The 17,633-nt window shown below is 39.9% G+C and overlaps 1 protein-coding gene across 9 annotated transcripts in view; it reads right to left on the bottom strand.

The window, feature by feature from the left end:
- The window catches only part of DCLK1 (doublecortin like kinase 1), a 374,217-nt gene that overhangs the window by 21,593 nt on the left and 334,991 nt on the right, over nt 1-17,633 (bottom strand). For all 9 annotated transcript variants that reach the window (XM_045015788.1, XM_045015797.1, XM_045015784.1 and 6 more), the window contains 4 exons: nt 11,766-11,899; nt 10,888-10,965; nt 9,574-9,670; nt 6,529-6,609 (listed from right to left, as the gene is read on the bottom strand). In XM_045015788.1, coding sequence (XP_044871723.1) covers nt 6,529-6,609; nt 9,574-9,670; nt 10,888-10,965; nt 11,766-11,899 — 390 coding nt within the window. The remainder of the gene's footprint in view (nt 1-6,528; nt 6,610-9,573; nt 9,671-10,887; nt 10,966-11,765; nt 11,900-17,633) is intronic.

Raw genomic sequence — 17,633 nt, 5'->3', positions numbered from 1 at the left:
TGACTGGCCTGCAGAACTACTGCTTTGTATTAGAGCCCTGCACAGGACTAGTTTTTAATTCTGCTCCCGCTATTATGGCAGCGGGTCCTGTAGGACCCACGGGATCCCTATCCCGCTGCAGGGCTCTACACTAGTCCCATTCAGAGCTCTACTTTGCATCTCTAGTTATCAACAATTGAGACGTAAGCTAAGCATTTTAGCACCAAAAGTACAACATATGGAAGTAACAGTTCAAGATCAGAACATAAAATGAGTGTGAACATTCATTTTTCTGTCTTTTTAACAATTCTGAGAGCACTTAGTACGTTACACTGTTGCTGCAGTAAATCATGGGCTTTGTAAGCAAATGGGAAGAAGGTTAGTATGAGTTTGTAGATTGTGGCACTGGTTTTTAAAAAATTCCTCACTCACCTCTTAACAAAATGCACTACCTGGCAAAATATGGTCAAATGCAGAGCTTTAAAAAATATAGTACTTGGTTATTGTCTAGCAGAAGGGAGGCCTGGCTCAGTGGTATATGACCTCTAAAATAACCTGTATTCCTCTGACCTGACCTTTCCCAGAAGAAAACCAGTCTATAAAACAAACTCTTTCCTCTTTTTTATAGGAAAAAAACCCCCAAAACTTACATCTCATTTTTCAAAGGTCTGAGGCACAAGAATCACCAAGTCCTGATGACTATTGTAATACTTTCTATCGGGGAAACTTACAGCCATAGCTCCAGAGATGATATTCCAGATCCACATAACAGGATACATTTTTTGAGCTACAATGTGCTCAAGCTGTGGCAAAGTTATAAAATGTTAATTAATCTGTCATTGCAACACTTTCTAACTACTTTTGCTGCTATCTGATGTTTACTTTACAAATATACTGGTAGTCAGGCTCCAAACTGGAATAACTTCATCCAACATTAAAAAAGACACACATCTAGGGTGAAACATGGCAGCTGTTTAATATCAAACAGCAATGCTACACCACATTTTATGGCAGGAAGTGAAGAAGAATATCATACCCACAAGAAAGTGCAGGAGGAATTGGACGTAGGCTAAATGCTCCAAATAGGAATTTGGTCAAGATACTGTAAATGTTAACCTCCCAAAGACAGTCTTCACTAACGAGTGTTCCAGTCTATGCATTATCATTAGATATACACACTTCTTCTCTCAAGTGGTCTGGACTTGGTACTGCATCTCATCTATAGTACTAGGGACAAAACTGTCAGAGTGACTGGTGATTTTGGATATTCACCTCGAAACACCTTAAAGGGGCCTGAGTTTCATAAAACGCTGACACCCATTCTCTCAAAAATAGGCCCCTTTATAATGTCTCAAAAGTTGGGCACTCCATAAGTGAAGCACCTAAAATCTCATCACTCTTCAAGACCTCAGTTTAGGATTTACAACATACTACTTCAGTGTGCAATTGTTTACTGTCATCCCTATCTAATTTGAATGTTCCAGCACACACTGTTAGTTACTGCTCAAACAGAGTACCTGCTTTGTTTTGTTTTAAAATAAGAAAAAAGAGCCAGACAGAGGTTGCTGGTGACATTCCTGTCTATAATAATTATCATGAACACTGCGTACATATTTGCATTGTGCTACACAACAGGACCCAAAGAAAAAGAAATGGTGCTAAAAATCTTAAGCAAAGCTCAGGACTGCCGGACTCCTACTGCCCTGAAGCACTCAGATCCATTTCACAAGATGATCACAAGAGGTTTCCTTTCCAGTGCTAATCATGCCATAGGAAGAGGTCATTATATAAATAACAGAAGAAAATTAGACCAAATAAAAGCCCTGGAAAAGCCTGTTTACTCTGTTTCTTTTAAGGTTTCCAATGAGATATGGGCAGCGCCCTGTGGTGTGACCAAAAATATTGCAGCTGCCAAATAAGAAATGTCTTTTTAAATTAACCTCCTTATGAATGCTCAGTTTATTATTATTATTATTCACTGATGGTTACTTATTTATTTCACATACAGGCAGCCAGGGCCAGTGTATCTAGGGAAATGTTTTAAAGCTACAGGTTTCCTAATCCTTTTTAGGTTGCCATGTACAAAAAATAATCCACTTTTGGGTAATCATTATAACAGGGAAGGGTTTACAAAATGTAATCCATCCTTTTCACCATTAAAACTTATTGAATTACAGTAAGTTAAACATTTTTATTACTCAGAAGTCAAGAACTGTACCATAACTTGCCATTGATACACTTTGGATTATATAATATTTCCAGTGTTTAAAATGCTAGCTCCCAAGCCTCTAGCCTCTTTTATAATTCCTGAGTTTTGCAATGAATATGAGCAGGCAAAGGAAACAGTAAGAGTCCCAATAGGGGAAGTATAAAACAGTGGATTTGTTTCTAGCTCTAAGAGTTCTGTATATGAGACACAAATCCAAATAAACTAAATTGAGGGCGCAGAGAACTGCTGTTAAATTGCATTCAGAATCCAGGATCTCCATCTGTCTCAATGGCAACTAGCCAAAGTCTTTTCAGGTTTTGTTTATTAAATTGAAAACAGCTGGGATATTATTGACATAGGAACTGTTTTACTGGTCTGATTCTGACCATTACACGTTTTGTTGTTTCTAAGAGAGTCCAGCTATTTTCATTGTTAAAATTTAAACTGAAATGAAGGTTGGCTCCTATTGAAACTGTCATACTAAATTCCAGCAATGTCACCAACTTACAAAGTAATCATTTAGTAAACAGTAATAAAAAGCTGCACTTGGACGTACAATAGTTATTTACAGCCAACAAATACTTTTTACATAGAATAACTAGGCAGAATGTCAAAATGAAATTTCATGAAAATTATCATGAAAAATTATTTCTATTTTCCAACCAGCACTATTATCCACCATTTTAGTGCTATTTCACTAGTCTCAAAACAATAAATAAGTCCAAAATATCATAGAGCATTTGGTACTAAGGAGAGGAATTTAAACAGATTTGTTAGAAAAGTGAAGTGTTATTCCACATATTATACTTCTAGAAAGGAGCAGAATATTTTATGAAGATCAGCTAAAATAAAAATGTTCACTTGTAGATCTCGAGTGCCTTTATAAATATGAGTAGGCATTATTATCCCAATTTTAAAGATGAAGAAACTGAGATAAAGAGAAAGTGACTGGTTCAAGGTGATGACAGAGCTAGGAATGGAAAATTAGTCCCCTGACTCCCAGTACAATGTTCTCTCTATTGGTTCACACTGCCTCTGTAGAAAAATAAGTTTTCCCTTCTGATTTCTCTCTCACACATATACTTTGGGCCCCAGTTCAGGAAAGCATCCCCATTCTGGACAGCATCTAACCACGTATTTCACTTTAGGCATAAGTCTCATTTAGTTCAGTGGACCTTAAATTTGTGCCTCAAATTCAGCACATACTTATGTGATAGCCAAACTAGAGGTGGACTCAGGCATGTGCTGAGGAACTTTCCTGAACTGATCTCCAGAAAACTTATCTAGCAAATACTTACATTAGTCCAAGAAAAAGGTATTTCTAGCCTGATTAGCTCTGAATGGTGGCTAATATATAGCTGAAGATGAGTTACTGACCTCTGAATGTGGAATGCTATAAAGGAATGATTAGGGAGACAAAAATCCCCATAGAACTGGGATAGAATACTTCCTCTAGTACAAACAAGAGTGCTATATGTTTTCACTGTCATATGCTTGCAGAATATTAACAATAGCATGACTTTCAACACTAAAGCACTGATCCCCAAACTTTTCAGGGTTCTGGAGGGTGCGGGGGGACACAAACACTGAGACTGGGGCCACAGCTGGGAGCAAGGTCGGGGCTGTGGCCAGGGGCCAAAGCTGGGGGAAGAGCCAGAACCAGGACTGGGTGCAGAGCCGTGGCTGGGCTGTGGACAGAGGCCAGGGGCTAGGGCCAGAGCATACCTGGAAGCGTGCCCCCCAGGTGGGCACCACCCACAGTTTGAGGAGCTTTGCACTAACGAAAGTAATACCTCTGATATTTCATGCAGCTTGCTGAAACTGTTTACTGAAATGCATCAGAGTGCAATTTAACTAAAAGGAGGGAAAAAAGCTTTCAGGTTCCAGATCCTCCAGTGGTGTTAAATCAACGGAGCTCCATTAAATTCAGTGGAGCTATACCAATTTACACCATTGAAGAAGCTGGCCACGAGGCAGTGTTAGGATATAGATATTCAGGCCTGTCTGCAAAGGCCTATACTTTAAGAATTTAGGTGTATTCTTATCACTTAGCTAGTTATAGAGGTATAAAAGAAAGAATAAAAAATCACTGTCTGTGTAATGACCTTCTCTTACTGTGACAGTCTGAGGCCTGGTTCTTCAGCTAAGCAGCAGAGGCCAGCCATAAACTGGGAAATGTATGGTCACATCCTCACATTCCAAACTAGTCACATTGAAATAAGGTGCTATTGGGTTGTTAGGAATACAATGTTGTCCTGATATTCCTATCACCTCCAGAGAAAGGGAAGAGCCTAGAACACGTAAAAGAAAATTTAGTTTGATAGTTTTCTGTCTGGTAAGAACTCACTTATCAATAGACACAGCTGGAGAACCCTTATGTCTGTATAGATGTAGTTGTGAAATCCTCATTTCTGTATTGTTCTATCACTGTAGTCTCCACTTCCCTATTGTCTGTCAGTATAATCTCTGTCTGGTTCTGTGATTGTTTCTGTCTGCTGTATAATTAATTTTGTTGGGTGTAAACCAGTTAAGGTGGTGGAATATAATTGGTTAAATAACCATGTTACAATATGTTAGGATTGGTTAGTTAAATTTCATTAAAATTAGTTAAGGTATAGCTAAGCAAAACTCAAGTTTTACTATATAGTCTGCAGCCAATCAGGAAGTAAGGGGGGATGGGAACAGGGACTGGGGATGGGGTGCGGGAATTGGGATCATGTTTTGCTAAAGGGGGAATAGGAACAGGGGATGGGAACAGAAACAGGGACACAGGCAAGGCTCTGTGGTGTCAGAGCTGGGAAGGGGGACACTGAAGAAGGAAACTGGAATCATGCTTGCTGGAAGTTCTCCCCAATAAACATTGAATTGTTTGCGCCTTTGGACTTCGGGTATTGTTGCTCTCTGTTCATGTGAGAAGGACCAGGAAAGTGAGAGGGTGAAGGAATAAGCCCCCTAACAGGCAGCAATTCTGCTTAGTAAGTCCCACTTTCTATCTCTACCTTATCCCTCATCCTACAGTTCCCTCTCACCCCAGAGATAAATAATAATTTCAGTTCCGAACAAAAATTATTTAAAATTGGGATATAAACATTCTGTGATAAGAATATATCCTTCAAGAAGGAAACAAAATACCACCAGCAACAACAAAATCTTCTGCCTTAAAGTGACCACAAAAATGCTAAATTGTCTCATTATATATTGCACTCGATGTCTATAAGCGTTACACGACAAAGGGGCTGTGCAGTTCAGAAGTATTTACAATTAAAAACTGCTTCTATCCTCCATTCTGCTGTTCAGCTAGAAGTACTTGAGGATCTACTCTGTAGGTACTTTACACACCATTTTCAAGTAAGGAATATAGTAAACTATTTGGACACCTTCTTATTTTTAAATGTTATTTAGTCTGTATATTTGAATTACAAATATTCCTTTTTGGAACTACATTCCCTTTAAGTGTCTGAGAGATCTTTTTGGATACTAGGGGAAAGTTCTGAGTCACACAAATGTGCTAGGAAGGAATTCCACTCTGGTACTTGCAATATGCAAATTCAGATATTTTTTTCTTCTACTCATTTTGTTTTCATATATTTTCATTTTTAAACTGGAATCTGGATTCTTCCCCCACCCCCCTTTTCTTTACATTTTTATTCAAATATTTTGAAAAATATTAAATAGTGTTAAATAATTAATATTAAAAAGTGCCCCGTCCCAACATTAAAGCATAGACAGGCCCAGGCCTTCTTAATCTATATCAGATTGATCCATATGCCACCTCTTTGTTAATCAATTTTATGGCATGTTCAGAACAAATGAGCATTGATCTAAAGATAAAAATGAAAATTTCACCCGAATCAGATTAAACTGATATGACTGCACATAAACATGTTTATAGTTCAAATTTGGACGTTAATATTTGATTGTAAAGATTTTGAACTTAATGCTAAATCATCCAGCTTTAAAACATGGACTATATTTCAAGACCCCTTAACTGTGATTGCAAGACTTGTGAGCCCATTTGATTTACGTGCACAAAATGTGTCACTGAAGCTGCAAATTGACCTTTGGGAAATTGACAAAGTTTGCAGGTACAATTAAGGAGCTGTGTTGAAAATGTGGCCCAAGATATAGGGGGAAGGGAGTGCAGAGCATTGTGCACAAAAATATTTAATTGTATAGTAACAAAGCACTTTCACTTTCAGTGAAACCACACAGTAAGTTGGTCATTACTTGTGTCTGTTTTAGAAAATGTTGGCTCCAAAGAGGCATTTAAAGTATTTGATGGAAAACAGTTAAAAGATTACAAGACTAAAACAAGAATCTGCAGTCCTGAAATTACTTACATTAACCCACGGATGTTCGAGAACTTGCAAGGCTGAGAATCGCTGATCTACATCTACCTGAAGCATCATGGTGATAAGTTCCTGTGAAATGGAAGATAAGAACCCATTTAGAGCACATTTTTATGAAGAAAAACAAAAGATTTAATTCAGTAAAGTGATCTTCAATTGATTCTAGTAAAGCACAGTGTTCAGTGAGTGAGAGAATTATACAGGGTGGAACTATACTAAGGTTATTTTAAAAAAAACTATCAACTGCTGAACTGTAAATTGAACTTCTAAATCAATAGCTAAATAATGCATTGAAAAAGCAAGAAGACCATAAGTGCTGAGTTAATTTTGTAGTCAGCGGTTTGTAGAGGAAAGAACTTCTCAAATAATGTACAAAACAGATGGGAGCATGAAATCAGGTTAGTTGCCCATTTAGAAAATAGCCAATTTTCTCTAAAGATGATGTAGACTAATCTAAAATTTGGCTCTCTCTAGCTCCCAATATCAATAGCAAAGTGGATATTTTCAAAAAAATATTTCTAACTCTTAAGACCTTTGTTTTAATGTTTCAAATTCCTCTTTACTATGTTCCCCTCAGTTTCCTACCAGCATTTAATGCATTTCTTCTCCCATCAGTGAGTGCATTCAATCTATAGAAAAGATAACAGTAATGGGATGCTAATATAGAGGGAAATCAGAAATGATAGACATCAATTATTTTCAATAATAAATGGGAGCAGAATAGAAACTAATGACATTATGCATCAAGATGGAAAATTTTAGAACAAACTAACTAGACAGAGTAGTTAAGTATGGAACAAACTTGCCAAAGGAGCTGTGGAATTGTCATTAGAGATATTGAAGACTAGAACTGATTCTTAACAGATGAGTGATGTCTTACGCATGATGAAATCAAGCTTGCCACAATACAAAGGGAGGGATTAGAACACTCCTACTAACACTTAATGCTTCTTTCAGCTCCAAGTACTGTATCCTGTACGTTAATTTCACTAGCTTGGAAACTAAATCCCACCCCTCTACCCCTCCCATATTATTTCCAACAACATAGTACAAAACAGTGGTATAGAAGAATCAAGAGTCAGCATTTAATATGTCATTTTCAATCCTCACACCCTGGATGAAAACACTGACGTTGTTTTGTAATAAATTAGTGCTCATACTGAGAGCACTGTGTTGCATATATTCATCCTATGATTATGTGTTGGTGTTCCCAACTTAAGGTAAGAAAAGGAAAGTGTTAGGGTGCAATCTATTGGTGATACACATGCCAACCCAAATGGACTGCAAATATGAAACTCCAATCAACACCAATGTTACTGTAACTCAGAATGCCTAGGAACTCTGGAATTTGAACTCTTGGGCCAAATTCAACCCTGTTGTTCAACTGTGTTAGGGACTAATCCTGAAAGGTACTGTGCACTCACAGCTCTCTCACCTCCTCTCCAAATCAAGCTCTTCCTTCTTACAGTAAAAGCTGTTTTATCCGGCATGTTGGGGGCACGGGGGTGCTGGTAAGTGAAAAATGCTGGTTAACTAAGAGGGAGGGAGTTTGGGTGCGGTAGGGGTGCGGGGCTGGAGATTGGGGCATGGGAAGGGTGTTGGGCGTGGACTCTGGGAGGGAGCTCAGGGCAGGGGGTTGGGGCACAGGAGGGGGCTCGGGGTGCCAGATCTGGCGGGGGGGTTCCCCACAAGCGGCAACCTGTCTCGGCTGCCCATAGGCGGAGGCACAGTAGGTGGCTCTACGCGCTGCCTCCACCCTGCCCTGAGCGCTGGATCCGTAGCTTCCAGCCAGGACAGGTCGCCACTTGTGGGAGCTGCCTGAGGTGAGTGCCCCGCAGATCTGCCACCCCACACCCCAATCCAATTCCCTGAGCTGCCTTCCACACCCAAACTCCCTCCCAGAGCCCGTGCACCGCACCCCAACCCCCTGCCAGCCCTGCGCCGACTGGACTATAAACCGGACTTTTAATGAAGATAAAAAATGCCAGTTTATAGAGCTTTCCGGTTGGTGAAGTGCTGGATAAAACAGCTTTTACTGTACTTGAAAGTTGCTTTAAAAAAAGAGGACTAAAAAAATGAACTGCTTGTAATGGATTGATAGAACAAGTCAAAGTCTCATACTTTGGCAACATTCAGGAGTTACAAGCAATGTCGAGCCTGGTTCTTTGACAGAAAGAGATATCAGGACAATCCTTTCATGTCATTAATCATGGGACATGTTTTCCTCAGATTATTATTATTTAGTAATTATAATACAATTACCCGTGAAGGTGCCAACTGGAATCCAGCCGCCATTGTGCTAGTTGCTGTACAAACCCATAGAAAGCAGGGTCACTGCCCCAAGGAGTTTTCAATCTAAGACGTTCCTATTTATGATCCAAGTTACTGGAAGTTTAAATTGTTCTATAGGTGTGGACAGGATGCTTAAAACTAGAGCTGGGCAAAATTTTTCAGACAAATAGTTTATTCTCTGAAAAATGCAGTGTCAGGTTCATCTCAACTATCTGAATTCAGATTGAATTTGGCAAATAGATTCGCCCCTCCTGCCTAAAAGGGAAAAATGTTGAACAAGTTTTTAAATATTTTATTTCAACATATTATTTCAAAATGACTGTTCATTTCAGAATTTAGCTAGATTTAATTACTAAAGAGTAAAAACCACCTGATACAATAAAATGTTTCATTTGACCTCAAACCATTTCCATTTTGGGTCGACCCGAAACAAAATAATTTTTTCTGATTTTTTTGATTTAGCCACTCAACTGAAAAATCATTTACTCATTCGGCTTTACCTAACAGTGCATAAGACACAAATACTAACAAAGTGCTGCCCAAGTCAGCTTACAGTCTAAGACACAGACGATAATCAGATAATAATGTAGTAGATGACACATATGTACTTCAGGGGAGTCTAGACCTAAAGCTTCTCAAACATAGGGACACAAAAGAACAGTAGTTTTACACTCTCTTTGCACACACAACATATGTACAGGGCACCTTTGATAAAACAGAAGAGAACCAACTTTGTAAATCTACCTTTGCAGAATCCGAAACATTATCCCAGTATGGAGATGGGAAATCCACCTGGCCCATCAAAATCTGATCAAAAAGCACTTCCTGGTCATCTCCACATCTGTAAAGCAAACAAACATAAAAGAAAACATAAAATTTATTTCCAGAGGTTGTTTTTATAAACTTTTAAAAAGCAAGTAAAATGCTTTTAACTGTAGATCACTAAATTTGCCTTTTGGAACCAGTTCCTCTCCCCATGCCACATGGCCACCATTGTGGACTGTGAGGACACTTGAGATGGAGCGACAAGTGAGAAGGGGTGGTGGGTGGGGGGGGAAGAGTGAACTTGTAGGGCAGCCTCTGTTATCTCCCTCCACCTTTGGAATACACTTCCCTCTTTGTTTCTGAGCTTGCCTACCTTTAAGGAAAGGTCAGGGCCGGCTCCAGAGCCCAGCGGGGCAAGCACCTGCCTGGGGCGGCCCTTTCCCGGGGGGGCGGCAGGCTGGGCCGGCGGACCTGCCGCAGTCATGCCTGCGGGAGGTCCACCGGAGCCCCGGGAGCAGCGGACCTGCCGCAGGCATGACTGCGGAGGGGACGCTCGGCCGGCGGCTCCAGTGGACCTCCCGCAGGCATGACTGCGGACGGTTCGCTGGTCCCGCGGCTCGGCTGGACCTCCCGCAGGCACGCCTGCGGCAGCTCAACCGGAGCCGCCGGACCTGCGAACCGCCCGCAGCTGCGGGAGGTCCAGCCGAGCCGCGCGACCAGTGGACCCTCTGCAGTCATGCCCGCGGGAGGTCCGCTGCTCCCGCGGCTCGGGGGCGCCTCCCGGGCATGACTGCTTGGGGCGGCCAAAAACCTAGAGCCGCCCCTGGGAAAGGTCCAGCCCTTCTTCTTTGCTTTAATGGAGAGGGGAGATTTGTGAGGGGGGCTGGAATTTTGCTTGCAAGTGTAAATCTCTGTGGAAGACTTAAATTTTGTTTACATTTTACTGCTTCCCGCTTACTGTGTTGGGGAGTAACTGGGGGGATCTGCTGATTTCATCATATATTTTAAATGGTTGCCAAGGGCACCCAGAGCCTGGAATGGGAGCATTTGTTTTGCAAGGTAGATTACATCAAAATAAATAAAATGAGAAGAGACTGGGGTTTTTACAGAAACACAATGGAGATTTATGAAGTTTGTATAAATTAACAGGTGAGAATGGAAAAAAATAACCCAACATTGCAAGCAAAGATTTTTTTTCCCCCCAGCTGACCTCTTAGTGCAGGATAGGCACATGGACCATTCACAGCATAGAGGTGCATTGTTAAGAGTTGGATAAAAGATCATAGCTCATACCCACGGAATGGAGGAAAGCCACATAGCAGGATGTAAGTAATCACACCAGCTGCCCAGATGTCTACCTTCAGGCCATATCTAAAAGTGTTAGAAGTATTATAATTAGAGATACCAAGCCTGTATGAACTACAGTACACAACTGAAAGAAAACTGTCAGTGCACAAATTCTTATGAAATGGTCTGAGCTGAATTTTATCTATACTGTACACCAATTTCTGCTTTCAAATCCAAGGCAGGTGTTTACAGTTTAAAGCTACATTGGATTAGAATGTCTGAACATAGGTGATAAAGTGTACTCGGCTGGTGCCTGGATGCAGGGCCAGCTCCAGGCACCAGCCGAGCAAGCTTGTGCTTGGGATGGCAGATTCTAAGGGGTGGCATTCCCTCAAATCCTTTTTTTTTTTTTTTTTTTTTGCTTTGCCGCCCTGCAGGTTTGTTGTTTTTTGTGTTTTTTTCGCTTAGGGCCGCAAAAAAGCGAGAGCTGGCCCTGCTTGGATGACAGTAGGGCTTGTTTGACCTCTCCTGACAGGCAGCCTGCACAGGTGCCATGGGTCACTCGCCCCAGGGGGTGTTTACTGTCCTTTTCCTTAGGGTCTATCATGTAGAGCAGAGGACAAAGGAAGAGCACAGAAAACAACAGTTAGCAGTCACTGAGGGCAGTTTTTTGTTACTTTTACCCCAGGGTTAAAGGAAACGGTTAGTTACTGCCTCAGTGCTAATTTGAGGACTCTCTACGTTGAAGTTAAAAACTGCCATGGTAACCCCTAATAAAAGGTAGGGGGAAAAAAGCCTAAAAGTAAAAGAGTTATAACTGATACATTGGCGAGAACATATTCCACCTTGCACACTTATATGAGCCTTTACTGCAAAAAGTTTACCCAGCTTCTGCAATGATTTCTGGAGCTACATATGTAGGGGTCCCACAGACTGTGTAAAGAGGTCCATCCACTATTGTTGCCAGCCCAAAGTCTCCCAGCTTCAGAGACTTGCTTCCATCTTGGTGTTCATAAACCTAAACCAGAAATAAAATCCAAAGGATCAGCAAGGCTCTATGTAAATGGACTCATGAACAATTTGCTAACTTCCTGACATATTCCTTTCAGTTGAGTATGCTTTCAGATTCTCTCCTTCACTTCCCAAAATACAGATAAGCGCACGTTTAAAAAAAAAATCAGTGATTAGGAGGGTTTGATTAATATATAGTCTCTCTTCTAAAAAAATAAACATACCCAGTGTAACTGGCTAAGTATGCTGGATCCTCCTTTAGTGGCTGATCATCAAAGAGCACACAATCTTTCTCTTGTTAAAAGCTAAAGTACAGTAGCATAGTATCAGAGGGGTAGCCGTGTTAGTCTGGATCTGTAAAAGCAGCAAAGAGTCTTGTGGCACCTTTATAGACTTACAGACGTTTTGGAGCATGAGCTTTCATGGGTGAATACCCAAAACGCTCATTCTCCAAAATGTCTGTTAGTCTATAAAGGTGCCATAAGACTCTTAGTAGCATAGTAGAGGCCTGTGCTTTTGCTGTTGAAGTTCCTGGGTTAAATCCCCATTGAGTCTGACAACCATGGAAGCTTATTAAAATTAATACACAAAAGAGAGGCTTGTACAGGGATTTGAACTTCTGAGCTAAAGGAGTAACTCCATTAGTTGACAGCAGTGGTAGGCTTTTATTCTCTCAGTGGACGAGCCACTAGAGAGGTCACAACACACTCAGCTATTATGTAACTTCACTAAGCACTTATGCTCACTTTTGAGAGCTCGCAAAACACTAAAGGTGGAATTTTCAAAAGTGCATCAGTGTTAGCACAACTCTTCTTCCATTGAAGTCAATGGTGTAACTCTCACTGACTTCAATGGAAGCAGAGTTAGGCCAATACTGAGTGCTCTTGAAAATCCTTCCCTAAATTATGATCTCTTCAGCAGTGAAAAGATACTTGCAATTTTTTTTGTTTTCTTTTTAATCAGTGCAAGAGGAGATTTTATATTCTAGAAAGCAGTCAGTACATAAAGATAGCAGCCACACTAGGAAAATTTCATTTCCATTGCTTCCCCAATGCCTAAACACTGACAAATATTCAAATATCAAAACAAATAGTCAAAATAAAATAATTAAATTTATCAAAATAAAATGTTAATCAGAGAATCATCCCTTAAGGCAGTAGTTGATCGGGGCTCTCTCTTCCAGTTTTTATGTTGATTTATGGTAAAATTTAGTGCAGTTTAATCTAACAACATTTTTAAAAATGTGTTCAGTCTACAAGCGTAATCTCATGTACACCACCATCTTGAACAGCCACTGCCTCATTGAATTACAAATTCCTGCAAAAGAAACTTCTGAGATTTCCCTTAAGAAATGTGCAGTAAACTCAACAGAGACTCTTCATCTGCTCACTTAGTGCAAAAGTTTTTCCTAGAACACCCATTCCTCATCCACTGAAACAGTTTGCTAGGGATCCATCAAAAACAACTGTAACTAGCCATCCTATGAAGAGAATTTTTTCTTCATTTGCTGTACAACCTTGCATAGAAAGATTAAGAAACCTTCTTGCCACTCTTCTGTATTGTAGGGCTATACAACATATTATATCAGGTCTTCAATATTATGAGGGGAGATTCAGCATTCACAGAAATCCTCTGTTCCTCTGATTGTTTTTAATAAGTGCATGAAACTGGATCTTGTTATGTAAGAGGACCAACAATCTGAAATGGATTCACACTTCTCTGTTATTAAGCCAGCAAAAAATAGGCATAAAGATCATTAAAAAATGTAATTTCAGCTTTATTAAAAACACAGATTGTTAAATACATCTGGTTCCTGAAATGAAGTGTTTGCTGAAATGGGAGCAATAAATCTAATTTCAACCACAGTTTTAATTAAAGACTAGCAACTAGAAACTTTAAATAGACACTTGGTGGAAAATGTAAAGAAGTGGTTTAGAGATCAGTGGCTGAAGCCGCTGTAACTAGTATTCATCCTTAATGCAATTGCCTTTTATTGTGGAAAATGCCTTCGCCTAGTTTGGTTAATCTAGTGCATGTTTACAGATTAATTTCACTAGTCACACTGGTGATGTGAATGAACCATATAATCAGAGCAATTAATTACAGAAAAGGCCTCTTAAGTCATTGAATCCATTCCTCCGCCAATGCGGAATTGTGCAGTATGGTATATTTTCTAGAGTTTTGTCCAGTCCATTTCCAGGAATGAGGCTTCTACTACTTCCTTGAGAGACTATTTCAGTTGATTTTCTAGTAACGCTAGAACAGAATAGTTTCCCCCCACCCTGTTATAACTCTATTTAGCGCTCTCTATAAAAGTGCTCCTAATGTGAAGCAGTGGTACCTTAATTGCCACTCAAGGCGCAAGGAATGTGAATGATAATTTAATGCTCATCTCATTCAGAACAAATGCTATACATGTTCTACTGCATTTAAACACTGAAGGGCAATTAGAGAGATGGGGATTAGTGCAAATTACCCACTATGTAGTGCTTTCACTGTTTTAACTAAGCAATAAAACTGGGTAATTGTACAACACTAATTGAATGCAGAAACACATAATTGTGTGCCACCATATGTATCCTATTACTACAAAGACAGTATTTTCTAAGCTGCTCTTGTGATCACTGCAGATGGCAACAGTTAGAGAAGTTGTTCTCTAGGGTTTATTATATGGCTATAAAAACATCCCAGGATTTCACAAAATAAACGTGTTAAATAGCAGCAATTATAAAAATGTTCCAATTAAAACATGGAAGGCATGTCCTCCAGAGAACAGAGCGAGTGGATGCATAGGTACAGCATTACAAACTTTAAGCACATTGAAAGCTCATGGAGATTTTTCTGCTAAAATGGATAATAAACATAACAGTACTTACCATTTGTATAGAAATTACCAACTTCAAAGTGTTTTTAAAATGTTAAGAAACTAATCCTCATCGTACACCTGTGACAAATAAATATCATCCCATTTTACAGATCAGGTGATTGAGGCAGAAAGGTTAAGACATTCCTAAGGCCACAGAGAGTTACTCTCAGAGACAGGATTAGAATTCAGAAACTCTTAGCTCTGAGTACTGTGCTAAAGACCACAATCTCCCTCTCTATCAAAGCCTAAATGAAGTTCAGAGCAATAATGTAGTCAATGGATCAAATGCTGACTTTCTTACAGTGCACAGGGCTGCTGAAATGCTGCCGAAGGACATGTGCCTTTTTTCTCCGCCGCTCCTCCTCGGCAGCAAACCTGGCTACGCCACTGTATAAGATGGGTGCACAACTGGTTTGAAAAGCCCTATTCAGAGTAGTTATCAATGGTCTGCTCTCAAACTGGGAGGGCATATTAATTGGTTCCTGCCGGAGTCAGTCCTGGGTCCAATACTAGTCAACATTTTACCTACTGATCTGGATAACAGAGTGGAGAATATGTTTATAAAATGTATGGATGACCCCAAATCGAGAAGGGTTGCAAGCTCCTTGGAGGACAGCACTGGGATTCAAAGTGATCTTGAAAAATTGGAGAATTGGTCTGAAATAAACAGGATGAAATTCAATAAAGCCAAGTGCAAAGTACTTCACTTAGGAAGGAACTATTACACGCACCGCTACAAAATGGGGAATAACTGGCCAGGTGGTAGTACTGATGAAAAGGATGTCAGAGTTATAGTGAATCAAAAATTGAATGAGAGCAAATCATTTGATACCATTGTGAGAAAGAGAAATACCATTCTGGGGTGCATTAACAGGAGTGTTATATGTAAGACACGTAATTATTCTGCTATACTAGGCACTGTTGAGGCCTGAGTTGATGTGTGCCCAGTTTTAGGCACCAGACTTTCAGAAAGATGGGAATAAATTGGAGAGAGTTCAGAACGGAGCAAAAAAAATAAAAAATAAAAAAACAAAAGGTTTAGAAAACCAGACCTATGAGGAAAGATTAAAATAATTAATCTTGAGAAAAGAAGGCTGAGAGGGCATCTGATAGCAGTCATTCAAATATGTTAAGGACTGTTTTAAACAGGCTGATGATCATTTGTGCTCCAGGTTGACTGAAAGTAGAACAAGAAGCAATGGGCTTAATCTACAGCAAGGGAGATTTAGGTTAGATATTAGGAAAAACATTCTAACTATAAGGATAATTAAGTTCTGGAATAGGCTTCCAAGGGCAGTTGTGGAATCCCCACCATTGGAGGATTTTAAGAACAGGTTGGAGAAAACATCAGACAGGGATGGTCTAGATACACTTGGTAAAGCCTCAGTGTAGGGGGCTGGACTAGATGACCTCTCAAGGTCCATTCCATCCCTACTATTCTATGTTTTGTGATATATGTGGAGTTAAGTGCTGAGACAACACATTAGTTTGTTGGTACATATTGACATCAAGAGACCTGACGTCCATGTACACCAATACCCAATTACAATGTCAGAGCAGAGTCAAGGGGCCTTAGTGTAAATGAGAATCAGATCCTTTATATTTATCAGATGAGTGCTGCCTAATTTATCATACCAAGTACCAAAGGGAACACATGTCTCCTGTGCTCCCCCATATACCTGACAAGTTCTATGGAAGTGCCCCCATACCCTTTTATAGTTCTTTTCTTTTACATCAGTGGAGCTGAAGTAGTTTTAATATGCAAGTGCTTGTTTTGAAAGTTACGGTCTTTGTGAAAAGTTTAGTGCCTTCTAGCCATTGTTTAGTATCAACAGCAGCATATGACCTTTGTGTTCTCTGGACTGGAAAATACACTCAAACAATTTGAATAAAGTGAAGAACAACATGATTACTCACGATAGGCCAGTGGGTATTACCAACAAGGAAATAATGAGGGTGGAGGCAGAAAGACATTAAAAATGCTTCAGGCTACTGCTGTCAAACTTTAGGAATTTAAGAAGTTTGAATACAAAAGCATGGTAGATCTTTTTCCATGAAATCTTCCTGCACATTCCAAGTCACGGTATTTATGAATCCTGACATGTGATTGCTATAACTTATGCATGTAGCAATCTATGAACACTAGCATTAAGACTGCTATAGGGGTGTATATGTTCATGTCTAATGAGAGCCCTGGCCTACATGGTTTTGGCATTTTCTGAAAAACGAAGCCAAGAATACAGACAGCTGTCACCATGGAGTTCTGAATTGTACAAACCCAATTCTCTGCCAGGGTGTTAAGATTTACCTTAACCAACTTTCCCATAACAACTTTCCATTGCCAAACAACATTGAACACAGAAGATGATGGCAGACAGTGCACAGCTGAGAACTTATGTTCTTTACCATCTAAATTATGTTATTGCCTTAAAACACACAGACAGTTATGAGGGCCTTGATACTGAACATTCTCAGCAAGTTAGAATAAATTCAGAGAGCAAACACAAAAATGATTAAGGGACTGGAGAGATTAATTTGCTGGCAAAGACTGAACTAAAGATGACAGTGGACGCAATAACTGTCAAGAAATATGTAGACCCCAAGGAGAGAGAGGATTTGTTTAAGGTGTTTTTTCAGTGACTTCAATGGGAGTTGGACTGGCCCTCAGAAGAAAATCAATGACATTAAATTAGAAAAAGGAAGGTTTAGACTGTCTAACAAGGAAGGTGTTCTAACAGAAAGATCTATTAGACTGTTTCATGGTTAGAGCAGTCAAGAGACAGACTTCGGGGTTCTATTCCTGGATCTGCCACTGAAACACTACATGCTTTGGGGCAGATGATGTAATCTCAGTTTGTATGTCTGTAAACTGAAA

This window comes from Mauremys mutica, chromosome 1 (assembly GCF_020497125.1).
Source record: "Mauremys mutica isolate MM-2020 ecotype Southern chromosome 1, ASM2049712v1, whole genome shotgun sequence".
Classification (NCBI taxonomy): Eukaryota; Metazoa; Chordata; order Testudines; family Geoemydidae; genus Mauremys; species Mauremys mutica.
The sequence above is the reverse complement of the archived record's forward strand: the minus strand, read 5'-3'. Positions and strand labels throughout refer to the sequence as shown.